Raw genomic sequence first — 27,792 nt, 5'->3', positions numbered from 1 at the left:
ATAAATACATAATGATGCATTTTTTACACTACAACAAAAGTCTTAAGTATTATTTAACTTCATCTTACTGATGAATGTACTCGTATAATATTTTTCTTATATAAACCAAATGTAAAAAACAAGTCCAATAGAGAACAGAATTTAAACCATGGTTTTTAAAAAAATTCTTTCACTACAAATGAATGCGTTTAAAACTTCAAACGAGCATATATTTATAATACTATAAGCTAAATGAACTATAAATTATAAACACTATAAGCTCAAGACATCAATGACCTTGCACCCGAGTATATAAACTAGATTACAAAGAGGATTAAAGAGGAAATAACACTTAATCCAGTGCACGTAATAATAGCAAAACTAGGTACTTACACTTATGCTTAAAAAAAAAAAATCCTACTCTTATCGATACTGATTTAGTTACATATGGAGCAAATTACGCCTATTTATACAACAAACATAATATGATACTAAAAAACACTATATAGTTATTATGAACGGACTTATCAAATCAGTCTAGAATTAATTAACTAGGTAATTACTTAATACGTACAATAAAAATTGATTGACGATTAGAACATGTAAAAAAAATGTATATATTATATAACACAATGATTAATGATAAATAAAAATGTATAAATTTACTCTGAATTATCGTTTTTATTAATAACTACAAGAAATATTTCATTTAAACAGTTATGTGTTAATATAAAATGTAATCATAAATAGTTTTTTTTATGGTACAGATAAATTATAAAGCCAATACAATAGCTGTTACATTTGAAATAATTTTCTATTTATTCAATTTAATTTTATTAAAATTTTTACTGTGTACATAAATATTTACGAACACAAATAAGTTATAAAAACAAAACATTTAAAATTTAAATGGATTGTAAAATTAAACTAAGTCAGAGTATCAAACACTCTCGAAATTAGAAGACTTATATAATATAATATATATTTATACGTGCATATTAATCGTGATATAATGTGTATAGATATTATTTTTTTTTAATTCTAAGATTAGCGATGTATGTATTAGTTTTACAACTATGTGTATTTTTTTCTGTTTGTCATCATATTTTGAAACAATACTTTGAGAGTGGTTTTTGCTACCAAAATGGATTAAGTCAAAAATTTGGTTGGCCAAAAATAAATAATTTTTAGTACTTTGCAAATTAACAAGGAGAAACAAAAGTTAGGAAAAAATGAGAGTTTTTCACAAAATCAGTTTTCAACAGAATCAATATCGTTTTTTTTTTGGTTTAATCTTAAAATGAATAATTATAAATAATTATAAATTTTAAATTTTAACCGAATATTCATTATAATTAATCGCATTTACTAGAGATAATATAATTTTCAAAATATGTTGGTTTATTTGGGAAATTTATAGGTATTATATTTGATATATACAATAACATTTTCAAAATATTTAGATTAATTTTAAGCTATTCACACCTTTCTGCTTTCTACTATAAATCATCATTGATTCAAAAGTGAATAATGAATAATAATGATGCGTATAGTATAAAATATATAATATACTAATAGAATAATCAATATGATAACAAATGCGATGTTCTCGTCAAAAATAAATTGAATCTACTATATTGCTAATTGTAAAATAATTTTCTATAACAGCAATATAAATATGTAAAAAATAAACTAAGTAATAAAGGTATTAATAATGTTTGTTTAGAATCGTTTTTTCGTATGCAATGATTTATCATTGAATTCAAATTTAACATATACAATATTGTGGCTACTCGATTAAAAACATTTGACTTTTAATTATACTTATATCAAAACGGTCACCTATTTACCCAATTTTTCTATGTTTGAAAAATTGTATGATATAATATTTTTATTAAATTTATGATATTTAAAACAATTCATCAATATCCACTATGGATAAATAAACTTTTCTAATTTATTGATAGAAATTTAGTATAAATATATCAATGCTAATTTTTCTTTGTAAAGTATAAAATTATAATAGACAAGTTCTGTTAAACATACGTAATACAAGCTTTGAACATTTAATCTTGTTTATTTGAATAATTCAAAAATACGTAAATCACTTTATCTTTCAGTAAACTATGAATCACAGTGGTTAATCCGACGAATTATCTTATATCAATAAAATATTATAATATTTTAGACTAAAGTATTAAGTTTAAAGGGCCATCAAAAATTGAGATGGCTATTAAATATACGTTTAGCACGTCGAAAACTTTATATTCCCGTGCCATTCAAAAAAAATACTGAAATTATTAACATTCAATTCAACAAATTAAATTATTTAAATAAGTAAACGAGTGCTTAAAATCAACATCCCGTATTTTATGACTTGTTAGTTGTAACATTGAGATACGTCGTCAACTCGTTGTTGCATATCATATCAAGTAAATATACTTGATATATTGCATACATATTGCATGATATTGCATACATAATATTTTAAAACGACTTTGAAAATAAAGAAATTTAAAATGCAAAAATATAAAATTTAAAAGTTTTTCTTAATATATCTAGAATTTATAGTGACACATAATATAATATTTATCCGACCGAATGAAATCGATCAAATGGATTCAAAACTATAACAACTAAAAATATTAAAATATTAATTACAACTTGTAATTATTTATTAAAACATCTTGTTATCGTGATGATTGCATGACTTGTAATAAAAATATATATTAAAGTTTTCAATGGTGATGATGTTAGTATACTATATTAGATACTACCGTCTCATTATAAAGAAATAATTTTATTATAAGTGCGAATACATTATTTTCTTTTGCTAGTTTATCTATATAGTGAGATTATTTAAATTATATTAAAACATTTTTATCAGTTAAAAACATTCATTCCGTATTATTATTATTATTATTATTGCAATTTATAACGTTGTTTCATTTAAATAAACTTAAACTCAGGTAAATTAAGTTGTAAATTATGTAAACATGACTGGTTTGCCTTCGGGTTTGTTTGAAACCCTGATCGTAATAGAAAAATTGACATTCATTGCTTCATTGGACTTAAAGTAATTTTATAAATATAAGTAGCTTAACAGTGTAAACACAGTAACTTTATGTTGTTGACTTGATTTTACAGTAATAATTTAGATTTTTAACTTCTATGTTATAATTGTATATACTGCTAAAAAAAATGTCAATTTTTGAACTTGATAAAATGTCTGATATGATTTTTATTTTTAATGGCACATAATATTTAAAAGTAATTTATTTTTTAGGTGTTGATTTATAACTTTGGATATTTTGAAATATGTTAAATTTATAATAGTAGTATTGACTACAATAACTGAATAAAAAAAATAAATAAAATCAATTAATATTGGCTTTAAAACTATAATCATATGATACTATGATCAAACAATTAATATTTTAACATATTAAAGTATTACTAATGTTTCTATAAATAATTAATGATTCATTCAATGGCTTAGTTTATGATTCGTGGATTATTCATTTTCTCAGTTAAGGTTATAAAATAATTAATAGTTTATATTGTTAACAAAATTATTGATATAGTATATGAAATAAAACTTCTAGATTTAATATTTTCAATAAGAATAAAAAAAAAAGTATACAATTCTAGTTATAGTGTTACACATTTAAGTTTTTTTCCGTATCTTATCTGTTACTAAATTCAAATCTTTGTGAAAACAAAAGATTTTTGACGTATAACTGTAACAATTAAATACATACAACAGCGTTTTTGTAAAAAACTACAATCAATTAAAATAATGTTCTTAAAAATTAGTGAAACCTTTGAAATAATTAAACAGATATGTAAAAGGCTATAACTCTGCAGTGTATTTTAAAATAAATAAATAGGTCTATATTTTTAAATCAGAAATCGTATGTGTTTTAATATTTAATAGTTAAATAAATGAATCATTATTAAATAAGTTAAATCGATTTTATCAAAAATTAAAATATGACATATAGTGTAATTAAATGATTACACAGCCTAATGTTATCTAGTAAATTATTGGTCGCTTATATATTATACATATATGTGTGTTATCGCTAGGACGTTATTTGAACATAATATATGACTATAATGCACATCTAATATTATTTATCCAGATATAATGTTTCATAATATTGTTCCATATTATTTCATACATATATTGTTAATGAATTCATTTTTTATGTGTAAATGTACTTAAATACTCATATGTGTTGATCCATATTACACTCATTAGGTTGAACCCTATTAACCAGAATGGTAATTATAAATTACATTAAAATACGTAATAGTAATAATAAAAAACTTATACAAGAGTAAAAACATTTCAAAACCAATTAAATAAAAAATAACAATTTAAAATTTGAAAGATGGGGGGATGGTGAGTTAGTGATAGATATTAATCGCATCATAGGCTTACTTTTTGTATAACTATTTTTGAATTTCGAATTGAGGATTATGAAAAAGATTAATTAATGGGGAAAATAATATCTTCATACCATCAATATATTTGTGTATATTAAACATTTTTACACTATGCATAAAACATTATAACCATACTAAATTAAACATCATAAACACTTTACGATAAAATAGCCATCTAACATCTTTGTAAAGCAATTGCAATAATTATACTTATGAATTTTTCTAGGCGCTATTTTAAACTTATCAATGGCTACATAAATTCCAAAATGAGAGTAGAACATACATACAATTTTATATAAAGCATAAAATCTTGGTTAAGATAAGATAAATTAAAAAAAAAAAAGAAAATTGTAGACGATAATAAAACTGTTGACTTTACTGTGTTTGCGGATTTGCAATATAGTGGAACATAATATTGTAATTTTCATAAGCCGTAGAACTCTAATTATATTTACTTTGCTTATGTTTAAGTAATCTTACGTAAATGAAGAATCAAATCAAATCACGCCTAAAGTGTATTTAAATAATCCATTCCCCTACGATCACAAAACAAATTAAAACTACAAGGTTTACAGTTGTTTCAGTTGTGTTAGTATACCTATTTAACTGTGGTCTCAAATTTTTTATATGGGGTGAAAAACGATTATGAACACTGATAAATACGTAAAAGTATATATTTTATTTTTGTATAAAAATCTCTTATCTCGTTTTTTTTTTTTTTTTTTTTTTTTGTCAAATGATTTGAACAGTGGTGACTAACTAATAATCAAATAATTATAGTTTTATTTAGAATTAAAAGATATTAAATTCTTATCATATTTTATTCAGTATTACTATTTATATATATTATGCATATATAAAAGAAAATATAATATATATATATATATATATATGTGTGTGTGTGTGTGTGTGTATGTAATTAATAATTATAGTAATTATTGTTTTATTTTGTACAGTGATATTTATAGTACCTAACAGTTAAAATATCAAAATTCTCAGAGTTAAGAAACTGTATTTTTACGGTTATCATAAAATTATATTAAAACAATAATAAAAGGTATGATTAACTTATCGCACGTTATATTACATTTTAATTATGTCTTATAAAAAAATTAACCAAAAATATCTTGTAAAGACAGACTTATTGCATGATTTAATACATTATTCACAAAAATATCATTTAATTTACATAATAATAATATGACGTATTAATGGTATAAATATAATATAGATACATATTTATTTTATTTTTTTCATTTAAAAGTTAGAGAAAAAAATCCTCATTTAAATTACATAGTTGCCCGAGCTATATGGCAAACAACGAGATATCCATCACATAAAAATCATAACAATAGTTTATCAAATAAACTGAAAAAACTCCTAGTCAAAATTAGATTAGAAAAATTTGCACAACACCTCACAGCCCTGTTCTCTCAAAATAAGCCGCTATGGAAAAACACCAAGAAAATCTTCCGAACCCAAACTCCAGTTCTTCCGTTAAGGAATCCAGATGACTCATGGGCCATCAAAGACACAAAAAAAAGCTAACTTAAATTCTTAGCACCTCTCACAGGTCTTTCAACACCGTTATAAAATACTCACTCTTACCAAAATTCAAGAAATAGAAAACTCATTAATATCTCTACTTCCTATAATTCTACCACCCAAGCATACAGCCCAAACGAAGTCCAGCACCTTATCAAAAATTCACAAAACATAAAAGTTTTGGCTGTGACCTCATCACTGCCGAAGTTGCTTCTCAGCTACCAAAAAAGGCCCTTCTTCTTCCAACACACATATTTAACTCTATGATAAGAATTACATACTTCCCCACCCAATGGAAATTCTCCATTATTATCATAATTCTCAAATTTGAGAAACCTCCAGATTTCCTAAACTCTAATAGACCCATCAGCCTCCTACCATTTTTTCTCTAAAATTTTTGAAAAACTTATCCTTAAATGCATACTACTAATAATAGAATCTAAATTCCCACATCACCAATTCAGTTTTCGTAACAACTACTCAAATATTCAACAAATCCATTGTCTTGTTAACAAAATCTCTTACTTGTTTGAAAAAAAGCAGATATGCACTAGTGCTTTTCTGATATGACTCAAGCCTTTGATAAAATATAGCACTGCGGCCTCTTATTTAAAATTGAAACTATCCTCCTCTATAAATACTTCATATTTAAATCGTACCTCGACTGTCGACTAACCTGGGCAGCTCACATCAGCAACAAATAAACCTCCCTAAATAACAGATTCCGATTACTCAGATCTCTTTTCACTTCAAAACACCTCAAATTAAACAACAAAATTCTAATCTACAAAACCCTACTTAAACTTATTTGAACATACGGGATCCAACTATGGGGCTCAGCCAAACCCTTCAATCTAAACCGTATACAAACATTTCAATCTAAATATCTTCGTCAAATCACTAAAGCTCCTTACTATGTAACTAACCGCACACTCCATCAAGATCTTTCGATCTCCCTTATCCAAAAAGTCATTATAACTTCGTATAAAAAATTTCATTCTCGCCTGCAAAATCATCCATATCCACTTGTCACCGACCTATTTAATCTTACCATCCTTGGCGATCACGGTAGACGATTAAAGCACAACTGGTGCCGAGACCTACTAGATAACTAAAATCAACTAGATACGAAAACGAAGTACCACCAATGGATGGCCTCTTTACTCCAAAGATCTTCAATAACCGTATAATAGAAAAAAAAAATTTTATTACTTATGCTTATTGTAAACTGTTTTATAGATTGTATAATAAAAATATTAAAAAAAAAAAAATTACGTAGTAATGTAATATATATTAAGGTATCGTATCCTTTATACCAGAGATGGTCAAACTTTTTTTGGCCGCAATCTACTAAAAATATACTTTACCTTTGAGGATCGACTTTGATAAAAAAAAGTTTTTTATTATTTAATTACTACCACCATGATTAATTTCCGTGTAGCCTAAAAATAAGTTCTAAGACGATTGACTTTGAAATCGTTTGCGATCGACTGTTTGGTCGCCTTTGCTTTATACCTTATAGGCATTTCTCACTATCCATATCACAAATAAAATAAATTTATTATTGATAGAATATTGTTAATTAAAAAGTTGTCTTATTTTTGTGTTTTCTTTGAACGAACTTTCAACTATTTAAGCTGAACTATTTCTCTTTGAAGCCTATTCAAAGCGACACACTATTTTCTCAACGATATGCTGCTGTTGCTGCAGTATTCTCTTTAGCCAGACGTGAATATAATTTTGATTTGTCTTTGTTTCCACGATAATACTCTTTGATATAAGCGTTCACGCTGGGTTAGGGATAACTTGTAAAAATAAAATAAAATAATATGTAAAATGTGAATAAAACTATAATACATTTTAAGAAAAAGTTTTATTATAACATATCGCCATTCACCCAATAATATAATATAATAATCCGTTCTCATCAAATCACCTATGACGTACATGGCGGTACACCTTTACAACGTTATTATCGAGTAAGTATACACTGTATATGTATCGACGTATCGTGCTGTAATATTTATGCGGACGAGCTCTAGTCGTTGGTTGGGACCTTTGAGATTATAATACAGTTGTGTCCGAAGTTATGGTTCCATGTCTGTGTTCCGATATTGTGTATTCTTTGACAGCCAAATTAATAAAATTAAATAGAAACACGATTGTACACAAATTATACTACGTACAGTACCTAGTAGCTTATATATTATATATATAGATACCTACCATAAAAATTAGATCAAACTAATTGACTACGACTTTTGATAAAACGTATATACCTACCTACTAATCGTGGCTTACCACATTACCCTAGTAATGTTATTATTTACGATCTTGGTCTGGAAATATAGATACTGGTTTTAAAACGCACAGTTCTCGATTCCAAGCCCTCTCAAAAATGAATTTAACAACAAAGGTGTTTATCTAATAGCCGCTTATGAAGTGTAACGTATAAAATGAATCCCCTCCTATCTTGGCGTAGGTTTCGAACATTATACTTCAACCGAGAAACACCGCAATATTCCCCAAAACGGTTTTGCGCTTTTCGTCGGTCATGTACCGCATCCACGGTTTAAAAGTTAAAATTCCCGAATAATATAATAATGTATACGCTTGTACCGACTTAACATAACTTCGTCCACCGATCCTGCGACTGCACTCGAATACAAATCTCGTACGCATATCACAGAGGCGTATCGCGTGAGTAATATTCTGTACATGGCCGACCTGACTAACGCGCGTTGTTCTGAGCGATAAACGTCACGGAAAATAAAATAAAAATCATCGCCGCCGCCGTCGCCGTTGCTGCTGCTGCTGCTGCTGCTGTTGCTGTTTGACCGCGCCCATCGCCTCCACCGCAGCCGTAGTCGGCGTATATACCTACCGTGTTATAATAATGTTACAATAATGCGTGCAATGCATTTAATCGTCACCCCGCCGCAACCAGCACCGATGTCATCAATACGCGCGTAACGACGTGCCACTATACAATAAAAATATAATAATAATAATAATAATATACATATACGACGACGCGATATAATTATACTATTCTACATGATATAATACACCACCCGTGTAGCGCACACGCGTGTGATATCGTGACACTATAAAATTATTATAAGTAATATCATCCGTCATCGTCGGCACATCGGCACATCGCTCTACACACCGTCGTATCACGGTCGCGCGCGCACACAGACGCACACACACACAAACACGCACACACACAAACACGCACACACACACACACACACACACACACACACACACACACACACACACCCACACACACACCCACAATCTTGCGCTCGAGCGCGCTCGGTCGTCTATATACACGTGAGACGGGCGCGTCGGGCGGCAATCGCTTTTTAGTCCGTCTTCGAGCAGTGTCGCGCGTCCGTCCGTCCATCTGTCCGCGGTCCGTCTGTCCGTCCGTCCGTCCGTCAGCCGTCCGCGAGCCGACTCCGACTCCGAATATCTGCGGGTCCGCCACACGGGGAATCCCGAGCGCCGATCTCTGCCGTCGTTGGACAACCGTTGCGACCGAACCCGTAAGCATTGGCGTCGTCCCGAACATGTGACGCGGCCGCCGCCGACGCGGACGGTGCCGCACCATCGCCGCCGGCCCGGGCGTGCCGCCGAGCGCCGCCGCCGCAGCCGCCGCAGAAGTCGTCGCCCCTGCTGGCCGCCATGATCGGCGGGTTCTTCAACAAGCCCGTCGGCCGGCAGTACGTGGCAGCGTTCGTCGGTAAGTATATCGCGCGGACCCCGGCGTAGACGATCTCGTCATTCCACCAGCTGCAGACGGTCGTGTCGCCACTATATTATGATACCGTTATCGCGAGTAAACGAAACTTACTGGAAAGACGCGAGCAGCGTAGTCAAACGCGCAAATACTCGGCGGCGGTGTGCTAAGAGTGCAGACGCGCGGCCATTGCGTTTAAATGAATTCGTTCGGAATGCGTTCGATGGTTACGGTTTTACAACAAATTCGTAATGTAGGTAATCGGTCGTTTGAAATAATCGCACGGCTTATGCGATAATACAAAAATACTGTAAGGTTAAATAACTATATTGTTCTATTAAAAAGGTATGCGCACTGCCCGCGTTGTTTGTCGTTAGAAATTATGACATTTACTCTGAAATTAAAATATTTTAGTTATATTTTACAGTAGGTAAATCATAATTAATGGTAGGTATCAGTTCATTATCAAAATAATCAGTCCGTTTGGAAAAAGTCCAGTCCTCCGCAGTCTGGACCACCAGGTGTAAAAGTTCTGACGCCGTCACTGTACAAAGTCCATTCATTGGATTCCTATTTACTAAACGTAATAATATTGTGCGACGAATTTAATATCACATTCCCTGCATGCCATAACTTTTGCGGTAAAGGCGTATCAATTTAATATTAGGTAAATCAAAAGTCACTCACGTGTTATAATTTTAGTCTATTCAAAGCGCCACCTTAAGTGCGCATAATAATATGCACGACGCCACTGTGGGCGTATCTGCATCAATACATTATGTATTGTGTTGTCGGCGATAATAATATAGCATACTTCGCGCAGTCGCCACCGTGTCTAACCGGTCAACGTGAACAGAGTTTTTGTTTTCCGATCTCTCGCCACTAAAACCTCCACGAATCGTCGTCGTCAATTCGGTGTAGCCGTTTCCCGAGGCAAATTATAATAAATCGGTCGCCACGGCATCGCACGCAACCCAATTCTGACGACGACCTATATACCGCGTTTATGTATATTTTTCCTACCAACCTTTGCAATTTCGTGGATCTATATCTACATTTATTTTCACTACATACAGGTCACGCAAAATAAACCAACCCCCCCCCCCCCTATCGCTTCTGCTTCATATCAACCACATCTCTCAACACTCGATATTATCACTCTGCATCGCGAACAAGTAAAATTTGGTTGTATCAATCTCGTGAAAATGTAATCGGGTTAATCACACTTGTCGTATATTATTATATTGTGCATTAAGTAGGAAGTACCTACTACCTACAGACGACATCGAGTACACGATTCAGGCGTTACTCAACTGTACATGTACACTAATAACTAACGAAACTTTGCGCATAGTTAAATAATCCATTTAGATTTACCGTAAAGTTCGTATACGTATATAGATTTAATTCGAAAGTCGTCACTTAAATCACACGTGGCATATATTATTATTATCATTATTGTAATGCACAAACATCGCAACAGCGGATATTTCTGCACGAAAGAGGAACTTTAAATACGAATAATATGTCTATTGACTATTCCTATTAATATAGTTTAATATGATATAATATAATACGAATATTTAAGAAGATACTTGTGATTTTTGACATTTCAAGTCGCATCGTTTCGTATCAGGTACTATCGTAATGGGAATAGTATAATATCTCAATGTACCTATACTTATATATAAATTATTCGGTAGTTTATCCTCTCGCGTTTTCGAATTATTTATAACTGCAGCTTTCATGCGATTATAAATATTTTTTATCTTTTTATCGTAACTATTTATAAGCTTTACTTTAATATTTAAAAATGTATTTTCAAGGAGCATGATAACTGGAATAAAATAATTGTGAAATTAATATGTGTAACATATTAAATACATCTTAATTTTATATAAAATACAATTTGAACATTGATTTAAAAGATCAACGATAAATGTATATGTATATTGTATATAAACATAGAGAGAGAGAGGATTAATAATTTTACAATAACAACGAGATTAAAAACTTATGAACGTTAATGTTTTAATTTTAACCGTAGTAAATTCTTATTTTATAAAAAAATATTTTTCATTTTATTTTAATAGTACTTAAGAATTAGTCGATTTTTAGAGTACATAAGTTACGCTGGTTCGCAATATTATTGCAACTTCCTATACTTGTATTTTATTCATGAAACATATAATTGTTGACAATAACACTTCTAGGCGTTCGCAATAATTTATCTTCAATTAATCATAATTGAAACTAACACTTTTCAACTTCATGATTTCTTTTCTTCAATCGTTATTATTGTATTACGTTTATGTCGCATATTATATGTTATTATGCCGATTTGTTCATTACATTTTATTATTTTAATTTTTTTAATGTTGTCTGTACGTACATTAATATAATAGTGATTGATAAGTTACATCAGGAAGTATACACAAATATATTCTTAATATTGAATACAGATTTACAACATATTATTGTAAAACTATGTCGTACATGACTCTTCGGACGACTAATTAAATTATTTATTTGAACATTTCATTTAAATTTGTAATTTAAAAAATGTAGGTTTACTTATTTCTCATTTTAAAACTTTTTTTTGAGATACAACGTTATTGATGTAATAAACTGAAAGTATGAAAAAATATTGATATTTTTAAAGTTTTGGTCTAGTTATTGTTAAAAATAAATATTGAGCATATTATTAATAAATTATGAATGTATAATAGTTAAATATTATTTTACTTTCTTTACTTTAGATAAGAGCGTATACGACTATTTTAATGTGTGAAGATTATTTTTTAAACAAAATTACAAATGATAATACTAATACAATTAAAATAAAAATATAACGTTATAACAACAACTGATTCGTAGATGAATCGATGATCAAGTTATTAAATTTAAATTCTAAGAATTAAAAAAATTTAATTTAAGTAATAAAAATCAATTCCTATCTAACCTTGAACAATAGCTATTACAATGAACCAATCAGTTGACTTAAATGTTCCGATATTTAAATAGTAGTTCAAAACATTTTCCATATTTTAATTACTTTATAGTTTGTAGAATTTTATATCAGACCAAGAGAAAAATTTAATAATACGATATTACATTGATTAAAGGTATAATAACGAAATTAGAGGTTTAATAGAGAAAATATTTTCATAAATTTGATCACATGAATAACTTTATTAACACCGTATTATCTCCTTTTCCCTAAAGAAAAAAAAAAATTGAAATTTTAATTAGTAATTTATAAAATACATAACATTTCAAAATGTTCCTGATCGTTAGTATATAAACGCAAAAATGATATCTCATCAATTTCATAAACATTTATATATGCTTTGAGATTCTCAGTCACTGTAAATATTTGTTTTGATACTTCTCAGTTCTCACACATTTAAGTACTTAAAATACTATATTTTATCTCCTAAATACGTATACTTGTTTTATTTAATGCACTTAAGAAATGTTTGTAAATTTTGTTTATAATCTTCCCCCTTTCAACAAAAAAAAAAAAATCATTTATTTCATAATATAGGTAAGCGTATTTTGATACAACTATTATGATTTGTGTACTTTAAACTACATATTTACATAATATATAAGTATTCACATTTACAAATAGGTAATAACTTTATTGGGATTAGGGTGCAATTTCATCACAAATCACCATAAAAAAATTAATTTACGTGGCTTTAGTCATAATTCATTAAGTACTTCATCGGGATCAATTTTATTTTAATATTTTTATGAACAGCTAATATTGCAAGACCATTTAATCGATTCTTTGGAATAAAAAAGTAAAAAAATTAGATTTTAATTTAATTTCTATCACAAAAAGCTTTTAAATAAATTTTAAATATATTTTAATTGAGGTACAAAATTCAGCCATTATGTTTCTCAGATATATTTTCACTATTTTCAGAGTTAAAAATATACGTTCTGGTGAAGACATTAAATTAATACATATAGATTTCTACCAATTTTTTTTTTTTTTAATGTCATGGGAGAGGGGTACAATACCCAAATCCATATCGTAATTACACCACTGGTTGTTTATATTATTACGGAAGTCGGAAGACTATAACATTTATTATGTAAACGTATCACTGTGGAACACCTGTTATAATTTTATAAGTCTCCAGGTGATTCCTTGAAAGACTATTCATAATTAATAGATGTTGGACAGTTTCCCCTGGTCTAAGTTTTGAACATTGCAATAATATTAGAACGATACTAATTATTGATTTAGATAATAATTGTATTCAATTAAATTTGATTTCAAACCACAGAGTGAGTATGAAATACTATAAGAAATATAACATGATAAAGTTTTTGTATTTTACGATAATGTGTAAACGTTTAACTGTTTCGAGTCATATCTAAGTAAATTATATAGTTTGTTTATTTAAAAATTTTATTGATTTTTAACTAGAGTATTCAATATACTGTATGCAGTAAAGTATAAATCATTTAGCTAGCTTATGTTAGCTTCTACGGAGAACTTTTTCTAGTTGGCTTTAATTTTTCAATATTCTGACGACTATTTTTATCAAATTAAAATATGATAAATTTTGAGTAGTAGGTAGTAGTTTATATAGTTGACTTAATATATTTGGTTTTGTTAAATACTATGATCGATAAACGTTAATTAAAGTAATATTGCTATGGTTTAGAAGTACAAATCGTTTTTTAAAAGAACATTAATAAACTACAATCAATGCTACATACAACTTGCATTTCAATTTTTATTTGACAGATAAACCATATCTGTTTCAGTCAGAACATACTTATGTCCCAGCACACTTACCCTTTTTTATAAAATAATTACGTTCCAAAAATAGATACAAAAAAAACTCAATCACCTATTTAAATGCTCTTGGTGAATTAATTTATTTTTGTGGATATTCATCTACTTGTTTAGTATATATTGTATGCTTCAGTTATATATAGAAATTTAAGAAATGCTGATTATTATACAATAACTAAATATTTTTTACGATCTAATTATTGCATAATTTTCATTTTAAATTCAATTCAAACAGGCATCATATTTAACAGGTTTTTTGAATAAATCAAAATTTTCTACTTAGTTATTTTTTATTTTTTTTTTTTTTTTGTTAATTTTGTAACATAAATATTAGGGAATCAAACATAAAATTTAAAATATTAATGAAAAAAAATGCTATTAGTTATAACATAATAATTCCAAATTTATTTAAAGTACATTCTTTTAAAAAGATACCTAATAATGGCGTATGCAAATTTTATATAAATACATAATACATTAATTTTAAATTAATTAGCATATAATTTTTAACGTATAAGTTAAATTTAGTTACTTGAAAAATAAATTCGGCGAAATTAAATTGCAGCAAAGTGGGAGCTGACCCCTCAAAATGAGTTGCAAGTTATTAGTTGAATTTACTACCTCTAAAATAAACCTTTTTTGAAAACGCGAGTAAGCGCTACTAATAATTTTCTCGCTAAGAATTTTGCTGAACTTTAAAGCAACTTTATTGAATTTTTCATTGACAAAAATTAAAGTTTAAATTTATAAACGAAGCAAGTTTAGTGTATAGTTATAATGTTTAAAGATATTGATGCGTCATAAAAATAGTTGATGACATCTCTATCACGGTACATTAAACGTTATTCAAACAGCGTTTTATTTAATATAATGACGTAAATAAAAAATGAGAAGAGCACTTAGTAAATAAAAATTAATTTTAACCGTACTCAAACAATAAATTTTGATTGGAAAATTAAATTTAAATAATATACATTCAAACATAAATAGCGTAGATAGAAGGTACTATTGAATGTATTTTATGCACGGAGTTAGGCATGGAATATTTTATATTTAAGAATACTACCTATATAAAACACCTTAATATTTTATTTCAATTATTCAGCATACGACAAAGTATAGAAGATGCGGTGTACCTATTTAATATCAAGAGCCTAATTTGTGATTAATGGGGCCAGGTACATAAAATGTCTGGTTTTATAATTTAGGCATCTATTTAAAATAAAAGCTACACACTCCAAAGTATAATTAAAATGAAAAATACTTCAATCCGTGATGGTAATATTATACTATTCAATTTCCCTAGCATACGATGGATATAAACACATACGGACATCCATTGAAAAACTCCTGTGAAAAAAATCTTGGCGATATGTCGACAACATTCTTTGTCCATAGATAAGATTGTCTATTTATTTACGGTATTTCCACGAAAATTAGCATTTAGTACAGAGCACTTAACACTGGTCGAATCGCCGGATACTAAATCCGCTAGATAACACGGAACCGTTTATATCGGTGTTGGTGAGTTGCGGCCCGATCCCTAAATAACGTACGAATTGCGGCCCGTGTTTATGAAACAGACGTGCGAGTTGCGGCCCGTGTTTATAAAACAGACGTACGAGTTGCGGCCACATTTTACATTTTATTTATCACTTCATAGTGGAAGACACCACGAGGAGGTTGGCTGAGTCGTCTCCCAAAAATTTGTTTTTTTTTTGTAAAAATGTAAAAATGGCAAAATGTATGGTAATTTATGGTAAAATTAATTTTAATATTTATGTAAAATATGTAAAAATGTAAAAATATTTATTGGTTGGGCAAAAACTTAAAACTTAATAATTTGACGAAATCAAACTGCTCTATTTCTTTTTGTGCTAGCTTTGTCATCTGTTGTCTTATAAATGCTTCTTTTTCACATATTTTCTTCGTTTTTATTCCATTGCTTCTACATTTGATATACGTTTCTGATTGAATTTCTACTAACACATCAATAAAATTATAGATGTTAGGATGACTAGAGTAGAACGATGAATTTAGGTGTGAATGAAAACTTTCACAGCCGTTAGTGGTACGGTTACAGCTAGCAGAGAACTGTGCCCAAATATTTGGGGGGAAACATAGCATCCGGGGATATATAGTTTTCGAAAACATAGTCGGTAAATTGTACAACCCAATCATCTTTAGCGGGCAGTATTGCTAAAAAGTCATCCGTGAAACAATCAATGACGTTGTCATGCACAAAATTGAAAATAAATAAATTTCCCGGGCCGCAATTAACTTATTGATAAAATATGACCGGGCCGCAATTCACCGTTCTTCAACACGTAAATGACATGTCGGGCCGCAACTCACCTATAGCCGTTTATATACCTATAAAAAAATGCCCATTTTATGATAACAATATAAAGTTTGGAATATTATAAATTATATGCAATTCACTGAGGAGGACATAAAAAATATTACAGTTACTCGATTTAATCAGGCCCTGATCGGAACCCATTTGTAGTGTATACTCTCGTATATAAAATAATATGCGTGTAATTTACAGTCGACGTCGAGGATGACTATAGTCTATACCTTTTGTTAAAATATAATAAATACGTAATAACTAGCAGGCATGCGTTTATCCTCGGTGTAAAATAAACGCCAGTGTCGTCCGTGTTCACCTCGTCTACAGTCGCACGGATTCACAAAATTCCATAATAGAATAATATTATATGCGACCCAGAAGTGAATATCAAAAGCTATAGTACGTGTCGTAAATCAAATTTTTTTTTCTAATCTCTCTCCCACTCCACGGGTGGTTATGTTCTCTCTCTCACCCTCTTTCACTCACACGCACACGCGTACACACTTTCAAATCCCTTTTACGTTCCGGGTCGTGAAAAACATCGGCTGGCCCGGTCGTATAATATACATACCCACGCGAGAGTGTAGTGTATGTGCGCCAGTCGTGCTTATTTATATATATATATATATATATATATATATATATATATATATATATTATGTATTTATGTATAGTGAAATTCCATTAACCCGTTACAAGTTAATGGCTGGTGCGGTCACAAAAGCATCCCTTCGTTTTCTAAACTGTTCGGAACACATGGCGCCTCCGTATATTTATATGTATGGCGGAAAAACGTTTATTTAAACACGATGCGCTGTCAAATAATCACTTGCACACTCTTTGCAGGACGTCATCGCGTCGTTGTCCGAAACTCTTAACACGTTTATTCTCACATGTCGGTTTCATGACGATTATTTTTTCGCCGCATTTGCACATCAAATCTATGTGAGAAGTAAACAGAGAGGATAAGGGCTTGCGAAAGTTTATGCTGTTTTTCCGACCCTCGCTCATTTTTTTTTTTTCTAATAGCTTTATTCAGGTTTTGACTGTGCATACAAATTCTGTAAAAACGGACGGTTGGCTTTACAAAAGTGAAAAATGTGGGTCATGAATTTTTCCATTAGGAAATCGTTACGTTCTATACGTTTGTATATAGATATATTACACAATAATATATATATATAGAAAAAAATATTTTTATACATCGAGTGAGTGGTTTTTTTGTACCCGGGGCACAGCGGTTTTTGTAACACCGGATGTGAAAAATGAGCTAAATAATCAAAAAGTTCCCGAAAAGTTAATATTGCTTGGTTTTAGTCTCGCAGGTAAATCCAACAAACCCCCCGTCGACTCGTAAATCTTCTACTGCACGACTTCTGAAGCGAAAAAACGCTATGTTTTCTTTTCTCTATCCATGAGAACCATGAAGCAATTGTTCTTTATGTAAAAACACCAAACGATATTGTCAACAAGTCTTTATACACGCCGGCCTTTTACCTAAATTTAATCATCGAGTATATTAATATCAAAATTATTTAATAGTTAATACGATATTGTTATAATTTTAAAAATTGTGTTAATAATTTAAACATTTTTAAATACACGAAAAAACTAAATAATAACAAAATTATAAATATTATAATACATTTTTCATACATTTATTTGATAATACAGTAAAGTTAATTATTAGTTCTAGTAAACTTCTTCATAAGTATGTAAAATGTTCAATGAATTTTTTTACTGAATTATGAATTAATGTGTTATTTTTATTTTTACTTCAAAATTGCGAACAGTTTCATATTGTTAAAGTTATTAAGTAGAATACCAATAAATAATTTATATTAATGATTAATCCATTATTTTATGAAAATCCCCCCCCCCCTTCTTCACCATCTGAAAAGTTATCAAAATACGCCACTAGTATAATTTAATGTGTTAAAACGTTATATTATAGGAACCTACATTATATATCATTTACATTTTTATTAACTTTTTATATTTATTACTTTTTATACAAATGTTATTTATGGCAATAAATATTAAACTATTGCTTTGGTTGCATAATTAATTTTAATGTTTTAATTATTACAAAAACATAAATCTTTTTTATTCTTCCTTTGATATTTGAAATTTAAAACATTCATATTATGACGTAACATTTTCAAATCGTATATTAATACATGATAATATATTTGGTTTTGTATTTTGTTTTGGTTCTATTTAGTAATTAATAAATGTTTTGAAAATTTTGAAAAACAAATATAGTAACTTGAGTAATATTATTAACAATATTCATCATTATACCAATCGTACTCATATTATTTCACGATTATATTTTCATTACATACTTGCAGTAGATTATAACCTTAAGACTTTAAAACTAATTATTATTATTGTTGATATTAATTCCTCATAAAGTAACTTTTAAATAATCTTTATTTGAATGGACGAGTATAATGTCGAATAGAAAATGTTGAATTCCCTTTATTAATTTGTATATTATTATATACTGAGTATTTAGCTAACAAATTTTAGAGAAATAAGAGCAGTGTTCGACCGACAACCATACAACAGCACTGCTATAAGAATTCTTCAACAGGAAAACTTTTACTTAACTTTTAAACTTTTGTGCACCATTTCGTCCTTGTAATTATAAGTACATTAAATTTCTCGTCTATATGAATTCGGTCTCAATGATGTATATCATTAACGTAAAAACTTTGGATTTATATCTATTCCACCAGATTCACTTTCGTAAAGATTCAGTATACTAACATACCCGTCTAACTTTTTGGATATTCAATATCAGAAGAAACATAAATTGTATTTATTATGTGAAATTAATCTATTATGTTTATCGTAAGTTAAGAGAAATATGATAACAAGTACAACTGGTTACTTTCACAAATAAAACAAAAACTAAATAACTGCAAAATATAGTAGTTTTGATTTTAAAATTTAATTTTTAATATTATAAAACCAGAAAGAAACTTGTCAGAAGAAAATTTTCAAAACTTTTTAATTCAACTAAAATCTAATTCCTTATTTAAACGAAATTTTTTATTTTACATTTATATCATTACGATCATTGTTTTTTATAGCATATAGAAATCTGAATAATACATAATAAATACATATAACATTTAAAAGTATATGTATCTCAACATTTAGAGGAGTATCACAAATAGTCAAATTTTCCACTTAATTCTATAGAATGTATAAAGTAAAAAATAAATAAAAATACAGAACTTTTAAAAAATAAAAGCACTTTTTTATCAAAATATCAGTTTTTACACTATATTTAAATAAAATTGTGTTTGATTAAAAATTTTATTGAATTTTATTTATATTTTTATAAATAACTATATTTTGACTGATTCATAAAATAATAAAGTTCAATTTATTATAGGTACCTATCTAACTTAATTAACTAGTTTTTCTCTTTAGACAAATCTATGATTTTAATGCTTGAGCTACAAGTTTTGTAGCTTATAACTGCCCAAGACAATGAACATTTATTATACTTTTAAAAAAGTAAATAAATATTATGCCTAACATTTCATTTGCTATTATCCTTGAATAAAATGTACATGTCAATTTCAATTACATAGTCTTCGTATAAGTCTTATGTTTGAATAAAATATTTTATTAAAAACCTCTATGAGAGGTTTACCTACATTTTATACAGTGTTGTGCATAATAATAAGCTTCATATTAGGTATTAATTTAAATGACTTATCTATGCATGCTATACTACATACTTATAACCACTTAGGTACTAATATGGTAAAAACTATGTATTAATATATAACTTAATTTAATTTATTATTTTAAATATTGTTTTACTTTTATTTTGCATAAATTTTAATTTTTATAATAATAATTGCTGTGCCGTTAAATAAAAATCGGTACGTTATTTTTTACTTCAAAATTAATGCATTTTCAATTTTATGATTTATTAATTTTATGTTCCTTTGTGATGCAAATTTGGACTCATTATTTTTAACCATAAAACAGTTCAACAAATCCATTAGCATAAAATTATAGAAATAGTAATCTATTTTTTATTGTTTAATTATAGTAACTTTACCATTACAGAATAAGGTTTGATGTATTCTTCTTTTTATTAATTAGATACATATTTAAATTTAATACGTTATGCTGCAAACGTAAAATTTCGATTTGTTTTTATATATTAACAAAATGTATAAATTAGTATTTATCTATAATTGTTTTATATTTATATTAGTTATTTATTGTTTTATTTATTACTAAAATTTAATTATAATTAATAAATAATTAATCTATTTCTACTTAATTTAAAAAATATATATATATTTGTTACAGTATATATTTCAATAACTAATTAATTAATATGTTAAAACGCTATTAATCATAGAACGTATTCAAAATAACTACATTTTTTTCATTAATTATATACGTATTTTATTATAATAATTATGTCGGAAAATATAAATAAACTTTTTAGTTGTATATCTCTAAAGAAAATTCTAATCAGTAGTTTTTTATAACAGCATTTTTCGTTCAGTTCATATTTTTAAAATATTTACGATTTCAAACTTGTATCATATACACGTAGGTATCAACGTTAATAGATAATAGTTTAATTGTAATTAATTAGTTTAATGTCAATTATACAAAGAAACGACTTCTCTAAAAAATTTTTTTTTTATAATATTTCTTTATGTTTTCTTTCTTTCTCGATTTTTTTTTTTTTTTTAACGATTATTAATCATTTTTAAAAATAATACTTGGCTTAAATTATTTAAAACTATTTTTTTTATACATTATTCAAATATTGAGCTAAATAATCATTTAAAAGAAATTTCTTACCAAAAAATAATTCAATAATCGCTTTATGCTGAAGACTTGATATGTAAATTTTTGAATTTAAAATCTTCTGCGTCATCTGAAATAGAAAATATGGTATACAAATTATAAATAAATTATAGAATGACATTTATTGAAATTATTATATTTATTATGTATAATATGGCGATGTTAATACTAAATCAAACATAAATTATTCAGTTATAAATCTATATAGAAGTATAGGACCACACTACCCTCATTTTTTAATTTAAGATAACTTAAAAATTTCAAAAATCAGGATTTGAGTTAATTATTCAGGACCTTATTTTTTTATATATAGTGTGAAGAAGTTTTCTATGGGGATACAAACTTCTTTTTTTAACGAGAATCACTGTTTTTATTGTAATTTATGAGGGAGATAATTTTTTTGAGAATATAATATGGTATTTATACATAAATCAAAATTTAAATAAATACTAAATAGATTCAAAGTGTAAGTAAACTTCAAGTTTAGCTTTTAAGGATAATAGGTTTAGAAAATATAAGGTTATGATGGTAAAAAAATATTAATTATTATTAATTTGTTAAAAAGTTTATTCAAGTTTAATAATTAGTAATTATTAGACTTAATATTACAATTAAATCTACTTTATATTTGATGTAAGACTATAATTAAATGTTAAAAACTTTTATTATCGTCATTCTTTAGAATATACTAAATACAATTTAATAACTCACAATGAAAGAAACTGTTAGTTAAAAATTTGAAAAAAAAAATCAAGTATATTATGTAATAATGTATAAGAATTAAGTATATTTCTCAGTAAAAAATAATAAATGTTTGACAGTGAATAAATCTATTTATTTGTAAGAATTTAAAGCTTAAATTGTAAACATTTAAACGATATGTAGGTACTCGTATATAATAAATTTGTTTACAGTATAAATATAATATTGCAATAGAATGTACGCCTCACATTCGATCATTTTGGTTGTAATACATGTAGTTATTAGACCACTCGTAAATGTTTGTGAATTATCTTTTATTGAAACGCACGCGGTTTTCTTCTTTTTTTTTTTTTTGTTGATACATCAGAGCAAAAGAAGATCAGACATCAAAGGAAGATGAGATCTACGAGTGTGTATAACTCAAACAGGTAGAAATTGTATTCTTTACTTTAGAATTCTCCGAAGCTTTATGAAAAGTTGGCTATTATATTATTTTGTCTAAGCGAATAAAGTTGAAGTGCGGTCGTATAATATAATATAATATTATAAAATCACCAATCTGCAGTTCTTTGATGTTGTTGTATGTACTACTGAATTGGGCTGACGACGTTGTGCGGAAGTCGTTCGATCGTGATATTACACTATATGTATATTATATTGTATATGTACCTACATACGTATCCAATACCTATTATTGAATATTATTTATACATTAAATACTTAGACTTGCAAGAAAATATCCTTAAAAATATAATGTGTTACCATTGTAATGTTCTCGGAAGAATACAATAATTTAATATACATGAATATTAGAATAGAAACAATTAGCTATTTTATTCTGATCTGGAGTAAAAACTGTCTATTAGAAATCTATTACATCCTATGTCTATAATTAGGGTCCGGAATTCAATGCAAAATGCATCTTTTTTAGGTTAATCTTAGACAAGCTTTTATTTTGCTTATTTCAATATTTTTTCATTTTTAGAACATATTTTAGCATTTTTAGGTCATTTATTTTCTTTTTTTAATGCATAATTGTACAATATACGAGTATATAATATGTAGTATTTATACGGCCATAAATTAAATATACTTAGAATATTGAATCTATGATACGACTTGTTTATCTTACAATTTATAAATCATTCTAAACATATGATATTGTTTATCTTATCTTCATTTATTATCGCCCAATCCATCGTTGCTAGTCACAAGTCAAATTATTCAATTTTCAGCTTTTTTTTTTTTTATAAAATTAAAATATTATAATAAATAAACAACAACACAATGATTTAATAAAAATGTATAAGTTATTTTTTAAGGGCATTTCCCCGGTAAAATATATTTTTAAAAGCATTTTTAGCTTTTTTAGAATATTTTTCAATGATTTTTAGTATATTGATATCCGGGGCCTATTTTTGATATTAGTAAACTTGTACAATATGGGTGTACTTCATGACGTGATCAGAGAATATTACCAAAGAATATTCTCATCCCCATTAGGTAAATACCTAGGTACTCAATAAGCATAATAAGAGTGATTCGTGGTTAATTTTTTAAATGTACCGGTAGCTGTAATAATAGCAAAATATGTATTATTTTTCTAAAAAATGTATAAACATAAAATAAATTGATATTATTTAAACTGAAAACTCGTATTTAAGTATCAAAAATCTCGAAAATTCTCAGTTTAATGTTTATCATAATTTATAATAATTTTACATGAATAGATTATTTATTTGACTATTTATAGCGTTATGTTCGATAAGCCGTTGTAATTATTATTTCTGCCGGGGTTGTGAAGTTAATGATGTCGCATTTCGATTAATTGTATTCTGAATTCAAAATGAGTGGCATACAAAATGTATTCAAGATATTACTAGGTACTTTAAACGTCTTTATTCGGTTAGCGTTTCTAACTATGTATAAATGCATAATATTACTGTTAACATATTTTTAATGTACCTACTTGCGGTATAATATTAATGATAGTCTCGGTCATATTTGTATTCCTATACGATATACAAATAATATTTTAATTGGAAAAGTCGCTTTGCAAAATTTCTTTAAAAAAAAAAAAGTATACATATTATTATCGCGCTGCACATCTCTCGCGCGGTCGCAGTTCAGCGCGAGTGAAACGAGCAAGTCCTGACCGATTTTTTTAGCGCGCGCCAATAATTCAAACTCATTACACTTCATAACATATATAATTTATTGATAGGTAACGATTGACGCGGTCTTATGTTTTTCTAGCGTCGCTGTCGGTGATGATGGCGGGCACGTCGTTGGGTTGGCCGTCGCCGGTGCTGGCCAAGCTGTCCAACGGCGGGCTGACGATGGACGCCACCAACGAACAACAGTCGTGGATGATCGCCATGCTGGAGCTGGGCAACCTGCTGTCGCCGATACCGTTCGGGCTGCTCGTGGACATGGTGGGCCGGAAACCGTGTCTGCTGCTCACCGGGCCCCTATACATCGTCAGCTGGCTGATGGTGTTGTGGAGCAGCACCATCGGCGTGCTGTACTGGGTGCGGCTGCTGCAGGGCGCGTGCATCGGCATCATAACCACCGTGGCGCCAATCTACATCGGCGAGATAGCCGGCGACGGCATACGCGGCGCGCTCAGCACGTTCTTCAACGGCATGCTCAACGCCGGCATCCTTTACGTGTACTGCGTCGGGCCGCTCGTGTCGTACGACGCGCTCACGTACTACTCGCTGCTGGTGCCGTGCGCGTTCCTGGGCACGTGCCTGTGGATACCCGAGTCGCCGTACTACTACGTGCTCCGGGACGACGACAAGAAGGCGCACGAGTCGGTGGCGTGGCTGCACGGTGACGCCGAGTCGGACGTGGTGGTCCGCGAGCTGATGCGGATCAAGGCCGAGGCCCGGGACGACCTCCGGGACAAGGGGTCGATGCGCGACCTGTTCGGGTCCCGGTGCAGCCGCAAGGCGTTCCTGATCGTCCAGATCGTGGCCGCGGCCGACGTGCTGTCGGGCATGACCACCGTGCTGGCGTACGCGTCATCCACGTTCGCGCACGCCGACACGGACAAGACGCTGTCCCCGGACCAGTTCACCATGCTGCTGGGCGTGCTCATATTCTGCACCACGTTCGTCACCGGTTACCTGGTCGACAAACTGGGCCGCCGGCCGCTGCTGCTGTTCTCGTGCTTCGGGTGCGGCGCGTTCGAGCTGGTCACCGGGCTGTACTACTACAAGCGGTGGGTCGGCTTCGAGTCGCTGGGCGCCTGGATACCGTTCACGGCCATCGGGTCGTTCGCCGTCATCTACAGCATAGGGCTCGGGCCCCTGGTTCCCACGCTCCAGGGCGAAATGTTCCCGTCCAACGTCCGCGGCCTGGCCAGCGCCATCACGTCCGTCACGCTCACCGTCATATCGTTCGTCGGCCTCAAGATGTACCAGGTCATCACCGACCACTGGGGCATACACGTCAACTACTTCATATACGGCATAGGGTGCCTGGTCTCGTTCCTGTTGATCTACCGATTCCTCCCGGAGACCAAGGGCAAGACGTTCGCGCAGATCCAGAGCGAGATCATGAACACCATCGACGACCGGCCGTCTTGCGGCAAGAACCGTCGTAAGCCTGTCAACGCCAACACCACCGTCGTCTAGGTTATAGTGCTGCAGCAGTATTGCCGATAAAATAATAATAATAATAATAATAATTTTGAACAAGTTGATAACATTATATATTGTATAATAATATCGTTTTCGTTTTCGCGTGTTTGTGTGTTTTTTTTTCTGTTCATCATTTTCTTTACATTTCATTTCTGTATAGTATTAAACTATTTATACGTTTATATATTACATTATTATTTATATTTATATATACAGCGATGACGACGGAGCCATTCCGCATTATTATGTAGGTACTGCGCTTGTACGGCGTAATATATATATATATATGTGTGTGTGTGTGTGTACGTTACACATCAAACGACCCCAGACGATCGTCGGCCAAAGGTACCTACGACTGGTCGGTATGTATATAGGAGGGGATGGGAAGAGTGGAAATTTTACGGAGCTAACGTGAGGTCGGTTTTCCTTTTTGACGTTTCGAACTCGAATCTTCCACCGTGGCGGCAAGCAGTGATCGATAAGATACGTCACCGTCGCATCACAATGGGTCCGAAAAGAGGCAGAAGGGCGCGCCATACTGCTATACTTTTCCTCCGCGTAGTTTGATTGACAGTTATCCTCTACTATATACACGCGATCACACGCACACGACAATATACACGCATAATAATAATACATATACATATAAATAAACGTACATCTGAGTCCCGGAGAGGGATAAAATTGCGGAAATTGCGTTAAGCTTTAGTTTGTTCCACAAACAACGTGCACCGGAGACCCTAATCAATCATAAATGATTTTAGCGACATGTTCGGTGAAGGAGACTAGAGCTGTTCCGTCTGCCGCTCGAAAACCGATCGAAAACAATTTCCATAGGTACGTCAATACCGCCCGAACAATGTTAATTTATGTATATTTTTATAAACCGAATGTTAAAATAATATATTAGCAAACATCGCTGTACCGTAACATACTATATTATATTATTATGTACATTTATGTATAACATATTGTAGTAGTTACTTTCTTATTGTATTTCTGTAAATATATATCCTATTATGTCACAAGATAAATAAATAAAAACATATATAAATAATAACTAACCGATGGTTTTATTTCGCGTATTCTTATGATGCTCATACAGTCGTACTATTGTAAATGTATATACTATACTGCGAGTAAAATACGTGAAAACAAGAAGGCGGAAGCTGCCTACGCAAAAATAAATACAACGAACAGCAGAAAGCATTGCAAATATTTTAACTATCACCAATTCGGTGTTTAATTTAGTGATGTCTTGCAATGCTCGTACGCCGTTATTACTGCAGTTTTGATTAAATATTGAATCGTTTTGGCGTGCGTGGGCTACAAGCATTCACGAGATTCCGAACAAAAGCTTCAAAAATAAGATTTATTTATTCGTGATTATGAATTAATGGGTTATTTCATTGAAATAAACCACGACAGCTTACTAAACAAACATTATTGAATAATAATGGTAGATAGGCATCATAAATATAATATTATTAAAACGTCTTTGCGAGCAAATAAAAACGATAAACTAACATTTGATTTATTTAATTTCAGTCGTTTCTCTAAGTACATAATATTATACATTTATACACGACGCAAACGCGCAATATAATATTTCACCGGGCCCTATACAATATACATTAATACCATGGCGTTTAAAATGATTACGAAAAAAAAAAAATGTTTTTATCAA

At 29.9% G+C, this 27,792-nt stretch overlaps 2 protein-coding genes across 2 annotated transcripts in view; one reads left to right on the top strand and one right to left on the bottom strand.

The window, feature by feature from the left end:
• The window catches only part of LOC112603683, a 145,059-nt gene extending 123,233 nt beyond the window's left edge, over positions 1–21,826 (bottom strand). Inside the window, 1 exon segment of the mRNA XM_025352372.1 lies at positions 21,751–21,826. The gene's annotated coding sequence lies outside the window, so the exon portion shown is untranslated.
• Positions 9,240–26,287, top strand: LOC112603684 (facilitated trehalose transporter Tret1-like). Its single transcript, XM_025352373.1, has 2 exons — positions 9,240–9,727; positions 24,715–26,287. The coding sequence occupies exons 1-2, from the start codon at positions 9,670–9,672 to the stop codon at positions 26,097–26,099; spliced, it is 1,443 nt and encodes a 480-aa protein (XP_025208158.1). The 5' UTR covers positions 9,240–9,669; the 3' UTR covers positions 26,100–26,287.
• Positions 26,288–27,792: the final 1,505 nt, after the last annotated feature.

Source organism: Melanaphis sacchari, unplaced genomic scaffold (genome assembly GCF_002803265.2).
Source record: "Melanaphis sacchari strain LSU unplaced genomic scaffold, SCAv2.0 Contig10_pilon_pilon, whole genome shotgun sequence".
Classification (NCBI taxonomy): domain Eukaryota; kingdom Metazoa; phylum Arthropoda; class Insecta; order Hemiptera; family Aphididae; genus Melanaphis; species Melanaphis sacchari.
The sequence above is the reverse complement of the archived record's forward strand: the minus strand, read 5'-3'. Positions and strand labels throughout refer to the sequence as shown.

Excerpts from the sequence above, each read along its gene's own strand:
- LOC112603684 (XM_025352373.1), top strand. The coding sequence starts at position 9,670 with ATGATCGGCGGGTTCTTCAACAAGCCCGTCGGCCGGCAGTACGTGGCA. Across the intron at positions 9,728-24,714 it reads GTACGTGGCAGCGTTCGTCG|CGTCGCTGTCGGTGATGATG; the intron begins GTAAGTATATCG and ends ATGTTTTTCTAG.